The sequence below is a fragment of the Pomacea canaliculata genome, linkage group LG12 (genome assembly GCF_003073045.1).
Source record: "Pomacea canaliculata isolate SZHN2017 linkage group LG12, ASM307304v1, whole genome shotgun sequence".
In the NCBI taxonomy this organism is placed as follows: domain Eukaryota; kingdom Metazoa; phylum Mollusca; class Gastropoda; order Architaenioglossa; family Ampullariidae; genus Pomacea; species Pomacea canaliculata.
Genome location: NC_037601.1, coordinates 8,745,346 through 8,760,509, shown reverse-complemented (window position 1 = coordinate 8,760,509; position 15,164 = coordinate 8,745,346). Strand labels below are relative to the sequence as shown.

Sequence of the window (15,164 nt, the reverse complement as noted above, 5' to 3'; positions counted from 1 at the left end):
ACACACACATACAAACATATACACACATATACACAGACCTCTTTCTAAAACATACACTTGGTACCAACTACCCTGTCGTAGCCTTATGACTATGGAGGACTCCATGGGGCGGACTCTCACAATGTGGTGATGTTACGGCAGAAAACAAATCACATATAAAGTTCAGAGGTCACAACAATCTCTGAGACCTCGCGATGAATAAGTATTTCTCTGCAAGTCATTGGATGCTTTTTATTGTTTCGCGGTGTTCGCTGAAGATAAATTTCTGGACCAAAACACAAAAATTAAAAAAATCGAGTATTCCTGAAAATTACAATCAAGTTATTCCAAAAACGACAGATTATCGAAGAATTCAGACATTTGTCAAAAGACTATCAGTCATTTGTGCTGGAGGCTTGTTTGCTGCTTGGTAGCTGTGATGAGTGATAACAATTTCCAAAGGATAATTACTGAGATTCAGCCTGACTGAAACATTCTCTCCCCGATGGTTGTAGTCACAGGGTCGATATTCTGTTATCAAAATATAAAAACGACAATAAACAATATTTGTATAGGTTCCACATCAGCTGAATTTTAATGTATTATAAAATATCTGCAGGGAAAAAGTTCGATTTAAATTTCAGTTATTACACATATTTATGGTGGCTTTAAAAAAACTAAACAAGATTTTTTTATATTATTTATATTAGGTCACAGGTGGCTGTTGCTTGACTCAGTCACATTCACCAGGTTTGGCAGACAGTGGAAAAAAGTAGGTGCACTCACTTCTAGTCAGTCTAGGAAAAAAAGTTGAAAACAAGGGTCTTAGGTTATCTCGGGTATACTTCTGTCATGCTTGTGTTCAGGTGAGTCAGCCGGCAGAGAATGCCATTACTGTACAGGTATTTAAAGTAAACATTAAACTAGTAACTAGGAAGACACCCACTCGACTTCTGACAGCCATCACACTCCTCAGTCACCCAGAGTCAGGTCAGTTCTGCTTTCAAGAGAAAAAGCTACAGAGTTAGTTACACATTCGAATACATTACATGTTTCATAACTCGAACTATCAAATCTTAAAGTATAAGCTAACTCACCTGTCGTGTGTAACAGATTTATGTTCCATGACAGCTTGTCTATGTTCCAGCCAAGATGTAAACGCCTAGTTAGTCTTATTACTTCAATATCAATGTGTTGCTGTCCCAGGCTACACTGCACGTGCGACAGTGACTTTAAAGACTGTTTAAAGCAGTCAAAAGACGACATCGCAAGTGGAGTTGGTAACATTTACTTCAACTTAATTCCCCAAACTTGCTTCAAAGAAGTAAACCGATGCTCCGACAACAGGTTGGCCTTCTATGCCATCTTCATCTTGCACAAGTACATAAAAAGTGTGCTAACAGGGATGAAAATTTGGCGTCCATAATATTATCTTAGTTAAAAAAAATTAGTTCTAAAATTATGTGGTACAGTGTGTTTCAATGAAACTGATAATCTAACTAGAAATGAGGCCTAGAAGTGATGATAATTAAAAATGAGTTAGACAAGTGATCTCTGGAGACCATAATGTCAGCTCTCTGCTTATCATTTATATTTAAGTGGGCATAATAGTGTTTTCTTCGTTAGCAAAGTTTGCAAGACCAAAACCTCCCTCAAAGACCAGGTTTGATAACATTTTGCGCTATATGGCCAACCGCAGATGTTGCTCTCGGCTACTTTTGTTACAATCCATGCAAAACAATTAGTTGCAACTGGAATAACAATAATAAATTGTCTTTTCTGTACAGCATCTCACCAGGCTGTACCTCGTGGGACTGGGACTCAGTGGAGATTTCTAGTCCGAGATCACCTTAAGGGTCTTCAGATGACAGTCGCAGGACGTTGTTATACAAACTTCTTCTGTGCCCCTCAAGACCATCAGAAACCTAATACAACACATGTTGTAAACACTTCGACATCGCCACGAGATTCCACATCTGTGTCAACTATTACTGGAAATGTCCCGCTTACTGGAAACTGCAAGACTTTGATGAAGAATTGGATTTATTGTAGAAAAAAAGGTTGTAATAAGAGCAGCAGTCAGAAACAAATGGCAATAATAAACAAATTGTGTTGCCTGACAGTGTGTATGCGTTCATATGCGTATTTATGAACGTGTTCGTTTGCGTGTTCGTGTGTGCTAGTGTCCCCTACGTACATGAAGGCAATCACTCTAATGCAAATGGACTTAAGCACAAAGATACCAAACACACACACACACGTCAGTAAGTTCAGTGATCACATGATCACATCCTCGTAAGCTGCTGCCCAGACACACAAACACACTCGCGAGATGTCTACGTATGTATGTATCGAAGCACGACAATTTTGTTTTCTCTCTTCTGTAACCGGGTGGCCACGTTAGGTACTTTTTATCACTTGTTGCCAATAGTACCCTGGGTGTAGGTCTTTCCTCAGACAACAGCTCTTGTCTGCATGCAGCTCTTGTAGTCGAGCTACTCAGCCGTGATATGTTTGAGTTGCTGGGTCGGCGTAAACCACCAAAATCGCCATTTTGTCTATTAATGTTCAGACGTCACACTCTTACGTCATATTGGTTTGACGCGTAGTGCTGACGTCACTGACACCAGTGGAGCCATTTTGCCAGAAAGTCGTGTTAAGGGCAGATCACTCCCTTGGCCGTCGGCAGGTTGACAGGGTAGCAGGGTGCCAGGAGTAAGTGTCAGAGTTCACGGCAAGCATGCCAAGACAAGATTTCCAGTCGTTTCTCAGATGGAAAGAGAACGTCAAGGTAATTCTCTCCAATCACAGGTTTCTCCAGGTGTTACATAGCTGTGGTAAAGAACGTGAGCTGATTGGTTGTTATCATCATTACGCGACTTCCGTTATTGTTAGAAGACCGATGAGAAGTAAAGCTGAAGGGAGTGGCTCATGGCAGTGTTGTCACGATAGCTGAGACGACACTAGTCACCAGGCTGTCAGCTCTGAACTAAATTAACTTTGTATGATTGAAATAATACACAGGAAATAACAATACAACTCTGTTTTCCTCTTACTTGACATCGCCAATCTCCTCCTTAGTAATTCATTCTTTTAAGGCCAGACACCGGTCGAAAAAAAAAAATTTTTTTTGTTTCACGGGATAGCGCGGATTTTTTTGTATCAGCTAATTAGCCCTTGAATGAAGTTTCAAAAAATGGTTTTACTGCACTCGTCGCGCTATCGTTGCCATGGAAACAATCCAAAATGGCGCAAAAACAAACAATTTTAAAAGCTAAAAACTCTTCAATTTGTGAGTAGACTCAAAATTCTTTTTGAAATAGTTACCTAAAAAGACAGATCTACATTTCGATGATAAAGAATTTGCGAATTCCTCTTAGTTTTTTTTAATAATTTTTTTTGTAAAAAAGTGTGTTAAATTTTAAGAAATTTTGATGTAAACGGTATAACTACAAACTACTAAGTAATTTTTAAAAATCTATCATAGAAATGTTTAAATTTGTATGAAGAAAAGCTCAACCAAATTGCAGATCTATATCTCTTGTCAAAAAAGAAGGAGTTAGCTTTTGAAGTAAACAGTCTCTAACCAAAACAAGGAACTGAGAAATCGCGGAAAGAAAAACTGAAAGCTTAGTAACTTCTAAACTACTCAATATTTTTTAAAAGCTCTCATAGAAATGTTTAAATATGAATAAAAAAAACTTCACCCAATTTTAGGCCTGTATCACATGCAATATAAAGTTATAAGCTTTTGAACTAAACAAGCTTACTAAAACAAGAAACTGAAAAAGGCGAAGGAAACAAAGTGAAAGCTTAGTAACTACTAAACCACTAAAATATTTTTTAAAAAGCTCTCACTGAAATGTTTACATATGTATGAAGAAAACTTCATTCAAATTTTAGGCCTGTATCACATGTCAATATAAAGTTATAGGGATTTTAAGTAAACAAACTGTAACAAAACAATGAACGGAAAAAGCGCGAGCAGAAATATCAAGCTTAGTAACTTTGTTTTATCTAAGCCTTTCATGTAATTTACCTGCTGAATGAAAATATAACCATCTTTCAATGTGTTACTCACATAACTTTAACATAACTAATAAAATTAATTATTTTATTCACTTTTAAAAAGTCAACATGGTTGTGTTGTGTACCCAACTGCTGACCAGGCTTCAGAGAAGTACACAGTAATAAAAACAATGTGTTTGCAAACATTGAGCAACACAGTTATAGGTTTAGTTAGTTATATAGAAGTTCAGTGTCCACTAGCTCATGGTTTTTGCCATCTTTGGTCTTTTGCTATCTAACATTTAGTGATGATGTCGCATATTGCTTCCAATTTTTGCGAGCATCTACTGAAGTAGCAGCATTAGTAGGAAACACTCTCATCTTTCTTAGCCTTCAGTTGCAGGGTGATGGATGAACATCAATTAAAGAAATTATTTCAAAAGCTTACAGGGAGTATAACAATTCTTGCAGCCCTATGCTCCACTGGGGGCAAATAGGAATAAGAATAACTATCATGAAATCTAGAGATACATCACTGAGTGCACCAGAATTTAAGCAGCTGCTCATGTTCTGTTCCTCTGTATGCTAGGATTATTTTATGAATTACCTCTGTAGTCACATGGATTAAAGATGGTTGATTTTTGTGGCTAGGGGGTATCTTATTTTCTGTCAAAGATTTCTGGGAAAAGCACTATAGCTGTCTGGCCTTTTAGGGGGCTGACAATGATGTGCTCTCTAGACACTGAATGGCTTCAAACTTGACTAGATAGCAGTTTTCATTGTTTGTTAGGAATGTTATGCATAATTGTCTTCACATTCTGTTTGTTACATTTGGTTGGAGTAATCACATCCAACCCCCACCATCCAACCCCCACCCAACCTTTGTTTTCTGTGCAAATGATGTAAGCTCTGTTTCCCTACATTCCTGACAAAGTACATAAATAACTAGCATTGCAAGTTGACTCAAATGTGTAAATGTTCGCATCTAGTCTGATTACTACCGAGCTTTGCAGCAGAAATGAAAACTTCGCTTTATTTTCAGCTCGCTTACCACATGACTGATGGTGTTTTCGACAGCCGAATTCGTTCACTAAGTTATTTTTTTTAGCTGCTACGACGGTCTAAGAATGTCCACGTGGTTTTTATTTTTCGCACGTGGTATTGTGAGAAGAAATGATCGTCTGACAGTCACAATAAACATTTAATATCAACGTTAATGTCTTAGAAAAGAAAAATATCCCAGAACTAGCTTTGACTTGCTGTCGCATTTGTTTATACATCCGGAGGCCATGACAGTTGCCTTGTGGGATACCGAGCACAGCCGAAGCGTGTTCGTGTGCCCTATGACCCCCGTCTAGTCGGCATTAGTGAATTCTGAATTGGCTATATGCAAAGTATGTTACGCATGCATCCATACAAGGAAGTTTCCGACCCTTTGTGTCGTCTAGAAAAGAGCTTGTATCATAGCTTGGGCTTCTAAGGGTTTTGACTCAGCCTTTGTTTGAAATTCATGTCCTGACCTTTCGACGATATACGATGTGACACAGTTGCCCACGTGGCGAGGTGTGTTGCTATGTCTCGAACATTCTCTATTCTCGCTAATTCTGCGCTCGGGAAAAGTAAATAGGATAGAAGTAGATGTTTTCATTGACAAAATAGACATATTTCTAGATTATTCTATGAAAAACCACTTGGCGAGTGAATAGAACAAAATATGAACTTTGACAGTATGAAGTAATCTGAAAATGGCCAAAATGAAAAAATTTTGACAATTTTTCGACCGGTGTCTGGCCTTAAAGCATGTGTGTGTGTGTGTTTTTTTTTTTATATATATATATATGTGTGCCTGAATGTGTGTGTGTGTATTTATATATGTGTGTGTGCGTGAGTGAATGTGTGTGTGTGTGTAAAAGTGAAGTGATCGAGTAAACAGATGGATAAAGTCTTACTTGGAATGCACGTGTATCAAAGTCTGTATTTGTGTGCTTTTCTTAGAAAGAAAATGAAACGAGAAAGTGTTTTGAAAAATACCATAATATCGACACATTAAGGGGTGTAACTCCAGAGGAACTGGAGGAGGCCCAGTGCTATTATGGTAAACGACGCCTACCACCGGTATGTATATTACTGTCAAAACAACTAAGTAAATAAATCTTGTGTTGATTTGGGGAAGACTTAGTATGACAAGGATAAAGAAACTTCTTACCTGAATGTTTAGTGTACTGAACACAGTGTCAGCTTGAATGATGACTGGCATTGTTGTCAGTCACTATTTGGAATTAAAAAATTTTTGTTTTTCACAAGAGCACAGAAAAGCGCGCACACACAAATATGCATAAGCACAAAAAATAATGTACAAAGTGTAGGACAAATTATTTCTGCCATTAAATGTTCTAACCAAAAGTTTCTTTTTATTTATGCTTTTGTATAGAGTTTGACTGTCTCATCCGTCCGTCCGTCCACCAGAACGGGACAGCTTAATCCCAGTCTCTCAGTGAAACAATGAAGAAGTGCATCGAAGACATACGGTTAGAAATGAGCAATACACTGAGGAAATATGTGGAATTCCTTCATCTTGCGACCTTCAGTAAGCAACAACATTATTGAAATCTCATTGTCTATCTTATCAGGGCATTGCCAAGCTACTCTACCATGATCGTGGCACAGAAATTCTTGACATAGACTATTAAGGTACCCACAAATGTCTCATAATGTATTTGTAACAAGATCTTCGCATTACTTTGTAACTAATTATCTCAGAGCTATGTCAAACTTTCTCCATTATCGTATTTGCTGTGACTGTCCATCTTGTTTGGTCAGCGCCCTGTGGAAGGTTGGTAAAATTGTTTCTGGTTTTTCACTTACTATTCTGCTTTTGTTTACCCTTTGTATTGACGGCTATTTACTCTCTTCGTTGCCACCATCCCAACCTCCTGTCACACAGTCTTTCACTCAGTCATGCGTGCACCTCCGACACCTACACACGACCGGTGAGGTTTATATTCATTTATTTAGTTTCATTTTGCTGTTTAGTTTCCATGTTGTTTTTTGCGACCAAAAAGCCACGCGTTGTAAAACAACTAAGACCAGCATGCAATGCAATCTCAAGAATAAAACTGAATAAATAGTTGGAAGCCAGTCCCTGTTTCAGTTCAATGATTTCATAATACCACAGTCTCCAATCGCAATCCCCTTTGTTTGTCGTCTTATATTCTAGCTTCGAATAATGATATCAAAGACTAGAATCATTGTGGACAAATTTTCTATTTATATTATTCTGAGAACAATAACATTGTCATTCACGGTATATTTATATCTTTTATTGATGTGAATGCGTTGATGCAAGGATTCATAATCCTTATGTATATACATATTTATATCGTGGTCCTAGTTTTTCTACCAAAAGTTAAACGATACTGGAGAAAACGGTTTTATGTTATATTGTATTTGGATTTACAATAATCTTCAGCAGTGTTTCTTGCCTAGTATTTCTCTGGACAGCTGGCATTATTCTGATTTGCTGCTGTACCAGGTGCAAAAAGGTATTTAAGGTAAACATTAAACTAGTAACTAGGAAGACACCTACTGGACTTCTGACAGCCATCACACTCCTCTGTCACCCAGAGTCAGGTCAGTTCTGCTTTCAAGAGAAAAAGCTACAGAGTTAGTTACACATACGAATAAATTACATGTTTCATAACTCGAACTTTCAAATCTTAAAGTATAAGCTAACTCACTTGTCGTGTGTAACAGATTTATATTTCTACGACATTAAAGCTATTTACAAGAACTGTTATAATGCGACTACTATGATGTGGATGTCCACAGGAGAGAGCAAGAATCAAGGATGTGCCGGCTGCTGTGTCAGGTTATTGTCGTCTGTCTCCTGTATGGGGTGGAGAGCAGACCACGTGATCTATCGCCAGGTGAAAACGCTTCGTGCATCGATGTCTTCTCACACTTCTCAGATGGAAAAGTCACTTTCACTGATGGTGCAAGGAGAGTGTTACTAAACAAACAACCGAAAGGACCTGGATACAAATGCATGATAAAAGAAGACAGGTACCCGTTAATTATTCAAATTATAGATGGAGGAAAGCGTGTCTAAATTCTTATTAAACGCAAACTAGTTATTTTATACCGAAAGAAAACCGCAATACTTAAAATTAATGTTAATGTTTAAGTATTTTTAACAAACGTCTGTCAAAAAGCTGAAGGTAAGGATACAAACTACGAATCAGCATCTTTGATCCTCGATGTCTTTATCAGTAGAAATCTGCGAGTGCATAAGAAAAACACACAACCTTGTCAAATAATATACGTTGAAATAATAAAATAATGATAAACGTTGACACCTCTGACAAGCCATGCAAATGGCAAAACATTTTTCCTAGAGAATGTAAATACATTTATTTCACATGTTTGCTTACTTGTTTTCCCGCATATTCTTCGCACAAGTATGCTTTTGATGTTTACAGTTATCTCCCAGAAAATGGAAAGAAACATAAACAACATCGACACGGAGACACTTTTAACTGCTCTGAGGAGGACATGAACTTTATTGCCACGATGTGCCAACAACTGATGGCAACAAATAAAAGTCAGGATGCGAGTGCCAAGCTCAAACGAGCTCTAGTGTATCCAGGTATTCTCTAACGAGCATCATCTGGTAACAACAGCGCTTACTTAATATTTTGATTGTTTTTGGCTCAGTTGCCCAATAGCACTCAATATCCTTTCTTGTCAATTTGAGGAGAATGAAGGTCTGTAATACTTTCTTAATCAACTCTCAAGGGGATTTATGAGAAAAGTATATTCAATATACCTCAAAGTATATTACAATGTACCTCAAAGTATATTCAATACACCTCAAAAATCTGGTAAAGTAAGACAACGTTTCAGCTCCAAGCAGAAAATGACAGACTATAGAAGACACATAGACAATATTACAAGTGAATATTTCGTTTTGAAACATATGATGACAATCTTTTTACGTACAGCTGAAACAGATAAAGTGCAGAAGTCCATTTTTTAAGTTGACAGGTGCTAATTACCTCAAGTATACATGAGAAAATACTTGTTTCTACAAACATTTATCTTTCAGGCGTTCACAGGAAGGAATAAAGACTCTGTAAGGAGTTGGATAGTATGTTTATTTTTATAGTATTTGGACAGCGCAGGCCATTTTGCGGACAAAGTAAAGATATTTTGTTTGACATTGTAAGCATGTTTGTCAGAAGGTGCTGACTGTGATGGTGTTGGTGCAGGTACAGTGTGGTGTGGCCATGGAAATGAGGCAAATGGTGACAACACCAAGATCGGCGAGTTCGCTGACACCGACTCCTGCTGTCGTGCACACGACCTCTGCAATCCACAGATCCCCGGCTTCACTGACGACCCTAAGACTGGCTTAAATAATGAATTTCCATTCACAAGGTAACAAGTCCTTTCCTAATCTCTGAAAACTGCATTGCAGTATGGACAATCGTACCTTGCTTGACAGCAAACGAGCTGACTTCCTCGAGTGCCCCTGAGTGAGTGTGTCAGTCAGTCAGTGAGTCAGTCAGTGAGACAGTCAGTGAGTCAGTCATTCAGTCATTCAGTGAGACTGTGAGTGAGTGAATGAGTGAGTGAATGAGTGAAAAGTAAGAAAAGTGAGAGAGAGGGAGCGTTGTGTTGAGGTATTTGTGCATGACAAGAAAACTAAACCATATGTTTAGAATAAAAAGTACCCTATGAACAAAGGACTGTATGGCACTCTTTAGAATAGTTCATTGACAGCTTGTCTAAGTTCCAGCCAAGATGTTAATGTCTAGTTAGTCTCATTACTCCAATATCAATGTGTTGCTGTCCCAGGCTACACTGCACGTGTGACACGGACTTTAAGGAGTGTTTAAAGCAGTCAAAGGACGACATCGCAAGCGCAGTTGGTAACATGTACTTCAACTTAATTCCTCCGACTTGCTTCAAAGAAGTAAACCGATGCTCCGACAACAGGTTGGCCAAAGTGTTTCTAATAAGTAAAACTGTTTTCAAGATGAAAAACTTGTTTCTTCAAAAAATCGCTTCTATGCCATCTTGATCTTACACAAGAACACAAAAAAGTGTGCTGACAGGGATGAAAATTTGGCTTCCATAATATTGTCTTATTTAAAACAAATTTAGTTCTAAAATTATGTGCTACAGTGTGTTTCAATGAGACTGATTATCTAAATAGAAATAAGGCCTAGAAGTGATGATAATTAAAAATAAGTTAGACAAGTGATCTCTGGAGACCATAATGTCTGCTCTCTGCTTATCATTTATATTTAAGTGGGAATAATAGTGTTTTCTTCATTAGCAAAAATTGCAAGAGCGAATCCTCCCTCAAAGACCAAGTTTGATAACATTTTGTGCTATATGACCACCTGCAGATGTTGCTCTTGGCTACTTTTGTTACAATTAATGCAAAACATTTACAGTTGCAATTGGAATAACAACAATAAATTGTCTTTTGTGTACAGCATCTCACCAGACTGTACCTCGTGGGACTGGGACTCAGTGGGAGATTTCTAATTGAGGGTCTTCAGGTGGCAGGATGATATTATACCAACTTACTTTCCTCTGTGCCCGTCACGACCATCAGAAACCTAACACAACACACGTGTAAACATTCTACATCGCCACGAGGTTCCACATCTGTGTCAACTATTACTGGAAATGTCCCGCTAATCTGGAAACTGCAAGACTTTGATGAAGAATTGGATTTATTGTAGAAATTTCTGCCCTGGGTCTCCTGGGCAGACAATAAAGTCTGTTTTGATTTTGATTTGATTTTGATTTTGAAAAAAAGGTTGTGATAAGAGCAGCAGTCAGAAACAAACGGCAATAATAAACAAACTGTGTTGCCTGACAGTGTCATTATTGTTTGTTACGTTCATATGTATGTATTTATGAAAGTGTTCGTTTGCGTGTTCGTGTGTGCTAGTGTCCCCTACGTACATGCAGGCAATCACTCTAATGCAAATGGACTTAAGCACAAAGATACCAAACACGCACACACACACAAACACACGCACACACACTCACACACACTAACACGCACACTTCATTCAGTTCAGCGATCACATGATCACATACTCGCAAGCTGTTGCACTGACACACTAACACACACTCGCGAGATGTCTGCACGTACGTCTGTATCAAAGCACGACAATTTTGTTTTCTCTTTTCTGTAACCGGGTGGCCACGTTGGGTTCTGTTTAGCACCTGTATAGTACCCCGGGTGTAGGTCTTTCCTCAGGCAACAGTTCTTGTCTGCATGCAGCTCTTGTAGTCGAGCTACTGAGCCGTGATATGGTTTGAGTCGCTGTTTCGGCGTAAACCACCAAAATCGCCATTTTGTCTATTAATGTACAGACGTCACACTCTTACGTCATATTGGTTTGACGCGTAGTGCTGACGTCACTGACACCAGTGGAGCCATTTTGCCAGAAAGTCGTGTTAAGGGCAGATCACTCCCTTGGCCGTCGGCAGGTTGACAGGGTAGCAGGGTGCCAAGAGTAAGTGTCAGAGTTCACGGCAAGCATGCCAAGACAAGATTTCCAGTCGTTTCTCAGATGGAAAGAGAACGTCAAGGTAATTCTCTCCAATCACAGGTTTCTCCAGGTGTTACATAGCTGTGGTACAGAACGTGAGCTGATTGGTTGTTATCATCATTACGTTACTTCCGTTATTGTTGAAGACCGATGAGAAGTAAAGCTGAAGGGAGTGGCTCACGCTGGCAGTGTTGTCACGATAGCTGAGACGACACTAGTCACCAGGCTGTCAGCTCTGAACTAAATTAACTTTGTATGATTGAAATAATACACAGGAGACAACAATACAACTCTGGTTTCCTCTTACTTGACATCGCCAATCTGATCATTAGTAATTCATTGTATTAAAGCATGTGTGTGTGTGTGTTGCTCTCTCTATGTATATGTGTGCGTGAATGTGTGTGTGTAAAAGTGAAGTGATCAAGTAAACAGATGGATAATGTCTTACTTGGAATGCACGTGTATCAAAGTCTATATTTGTGTGCTTTTCTTAGAAAGAAAATGAAACGAGAAAGCGTTTTGAAAAATACCATAATATCGACACATTAAGGGGTGTAACTCCAGAGGAACTGGAGGAGGCCCAGTGCTATTATGGTAAACGACGCCTACCACCGGTATGTATATTACTGTCTTACTTCTTTCACTTTTCATTTGCTCAAATTAAGATTTTATTTATAAACAAGGAGGAAAAAACTGAAATGTCTGTATTTTCACCAAAATGTGTGAATGTCATTGTCACTATCACAAGTTTCGAAAAGCGCCATTAATTCTTTGTCCAATAAGTTGTAAGACTTTTTTACTTGGAATCTGCAATAGTGTATTACATGAAACATAACAGATGTCGGATGACAGATGACCTTTTTTGACCCTGCAGCCCACTGTACTGAGGCCATACGACATGGTCCTGCACCTGCCGCCTGACTACGACCCCAAGTACAAGAGAGAGATCCACAAAGTGTGTGAGACAGCCGGCTACAACGCAAGACTCGAGGTGAGGGCGTGTCCCCGTCACGTGTAGCTGCAGAGGAGAGAGAAAAAATACAAATAGTAGTGTTGATGGATTTATTTTATTTATTTACAAATCTATGTATATCTCTATAATTCATCATAATCCTCCTCCTCCTCCTTCTCCTCCTCCTCCTCATCATCATCATCGTCGTCGTCGTCGTCGTCATCATCATCGTCGTCGTCGTCGACTTCACTTTGTTCTTCGCCGTTGAAGAAGCTTATTTCTTACTTACTCAAAAGGTGCCAACGTGTATATGAAGCAGTCTGGCTTGTTAAGGGCGTTTGTGGAATCACGTGACCAGTCGGTTGTCTGATGCCCTGGACGTGCGCTGGCTGCGCAAAAACACAGCAGAAATAGTCCGATAGTCCTTCTTTCTCTTCTCTCTCTCACCTCTCTCCTGCCCAGATAATGGTGGGGAGCAGTGCTGTCCTGCAATTGTGCATGTGTTGTGTGCAGGACGCTCAGCGTGTGTCCTCCATCCTCGTCAATGAGGAGTACGGGCATCGCTTCAGCAAGCGGGTGGATCCACTGAACTTGAAGTACTGTCGGCGCCATGTCATGAAGTACGTGTACGGCACCAGCGGAGTGAGCCTCGGGCCCTTCCGAAAGTAGACTTCATCCCCTTGGCCAGCCTCTTCCACTCTTATTCTTACTTTGGAATGTTTGACAGTGTGCATTCCTTGACAGCGTGTCCGTGCATATGTTTATTAGGAAGCTTACAGACTGTGTGTGTGTGTGTGAGAGAGAGAAAATACATAATATTCCCTGCACTTACCTGTATATACATGTGGTCTTAGTATCTAGAATGCTAATGTGCCGGTAGCTTGCAGATTTTTGTAAACTCTCAAAGGATGACAACCTTTATCCCTTGTCTCTCCACACATTTTTATTGAAGAATTAACTCCCCGAAAAACTTTGAAACCATTGGCACTTTTGAATTCAAGCATGCAAGTTGTTTCCTTAGACACTTGCCCCATTCAAGGCCCTGTTCATCCTTTACAAAATTGTGTAACAGTACTGCTGTTTTTTTTTATAAATATATATCTTTAAAAGGCTTTATAAATTTCAAATTTGAGTAACTTGGAAGAATAAGCAATGGATGACTGTGTATCTGAAAACTTGATGTAAAATTATTTCTAAATTTTGCAATAAAGTATCGGAAGAGGCAATTCATGTAATATTATTTGAAAGTGTGAATGACTATGAAACAACTGCTGTAGGGGCGATGGCGGAAACCTGAGGAGCTAGAGAACAGCCCTATAGGAACATTTACACACAATGTGCGGCACTGAGCAGGCATCCGGACCAAGGGAACTAACTCTAGTTTTAATTTACATCGGGTCTCATTTATTCCTTCCCTTTATGTCATAGCTATAAATTGCTTGAAGGTTATTTTTACAACTATCAACATTTATAAAATTACTAGAATTCTGGTATTTAATGCAGTTTAAGTTATATGTCTCTCACTCATATGACAACAAAGATGTCATTAAAACAAACCAAAATACAACCCCACTTGTCCCCAAGCAAGTCTACACATTTCAACAAGAGCTCTTTCATACGAACTATTTCTGAACAGCCAAAATTTATTGAAAATTTAAGATAAGTTTCGTGTGCAGTGTGCAGTGAGGACCTTAACTCTCGTGAGCACGTCCTTTTTTTAAACCTGGAATACCTGTAAATACCTGTAACCACCTGAGTAAATATTATCTCAGGACGCAACTAACAATTCGTCACAACGAAGCTTGGTGTATGTCTGTTTGTTTACATCTTACTTTTAATACTTCTATGTCCATTATTTCACACACAGGATTAATGAATTTTTTCTTTTTTATTAGCAGAGCTAATGGTGCTTGGCACATTGTCAGGTCACCTGACCAGTCTGCCTCATATCCTGTGTGTCCCACAAACTTACCATAAGCATGTGCAATAGTTAGTTCACAATGGAATCCACCGATGAGGATTGTTAATGGCACGCCTAGAATTTCGTAACAAAAACATAACAGCATGATACAGGTAAAAGATCAGTTTATCATCAATGTTTACTGATTGAGCTCAATTAAACAATGTGTCGCTTAGTAAATTTTTGTGTCAGTCCGTTGTGACCCACCCTAAGTGTTATAATGATAGCCAGGCCTTTAAACAGTTTGTAGGATTGGTCTCGTGTGTGGGAACTAGGTTATGGTTGCAATCCTTTCTTCTTATTCCGGATGCAAGTGTTCAGCAGTTAGCGACATGAAAGAAAGAGAGAAACAGCCTAGACGTGTGTAGCGCCTCGCACAGGGTAGACACCCGTTCCTTCTACCCCACACCTGTTGAAACGAAATGTGTGCCCAGTGAATAGCAGAGATAGAGCGGAGCCAACCCTAGAAACTGTTACTACTAGTCATTCCACCCGTGTAACATTTCTTTACAAAGCTGCTCAAGGGGCGTGACCACACACCCGGGTGTCAAAGACATGTTGAGATCACACTGTGTTGTTACTACAACATTGTGAGTAGAAACGACTGCATGGCTCACTGCAACTTGTTTTACTTCTGGTCTAAACTCCACACTGTGCTCTGCTTGAGGCTGTTAGCTATCTGTACTTA

The 15,164-nt window shown here is 39.1% G+C and overlaps 2 protein-coding genes and 1 long non-coding RNA gene across 3 annotated transcripts; all 3 read left to right on the top strand.

Moving 5' to 3' along the window:
- Positions 1 to 2,613: 2,613 nt before the first annotated feature.
- LOC112553207 lies at positions 2,614 to 6,673 on the top strand. Its single transcript, XR_003096981.1, has 3 exons — positions 2,614 to 2,770; positions 5,983 to 6,102; positions 6,419 to 6,673. It is a non-coding gene; the product is annotated as an uncharacterized LOC112553207 (long non-coding RNA).
- A 505-nt stretch (positions 6,674 to 7,178) lies between these two features.
- On the top strand, positions 7,179 to 10,881 carry LOC112553205 (phospholipase A2 phaiodactylipin-like). Its single transcript, XM_025220281.1, has 6 exons — positions 7,179 to 7,617; positions 7,816 to 8,049; positions 8,466 to 8,632; positions 9,255 to 9,423; positions 9,844 to 9,984; positions 10,491 to 10,881. The coding sequence occupies exons 2-6, from the start codon at positions 7,835 to 7,837 to the stop codon at positions 10,540 to 10,542; spliced, it is 744 nt and encodes a 247-aa protein (XP_025076066.1). The 5' UTR covers positions 7,179 to 7,617; positions 7,816 to 7,834; the 3' UTR covers positions 10,543 to 10,881.
- Positions 10,882 to 11,434: 553 nt separating this feature from the next.
- LOC112553206 lies at positions 11,435 to 13,742 on the top strand. The gene is made up of 4 exons (XM_025220282.1): positions 11,435 to 11,604; positions 12,059 to 12,178; positions 12,439 to 12,555; positions 13,030 to 13,742. Exons 1-4 carry the CDS (start codon positions 11,554 to 11,556, stop codon positions 13,183 to 13,185), a joined length of 444 nt encoding a protein of 147 aa, XP_025076067.1. The 5' UTR covers positions 11,435 to 11,553; the 3' UTR covers positions 13,186 to 13,742.
- The last annotated feature ends 1,422 nt before the right edge of the window (positions 13,743 to 15,164 follow it).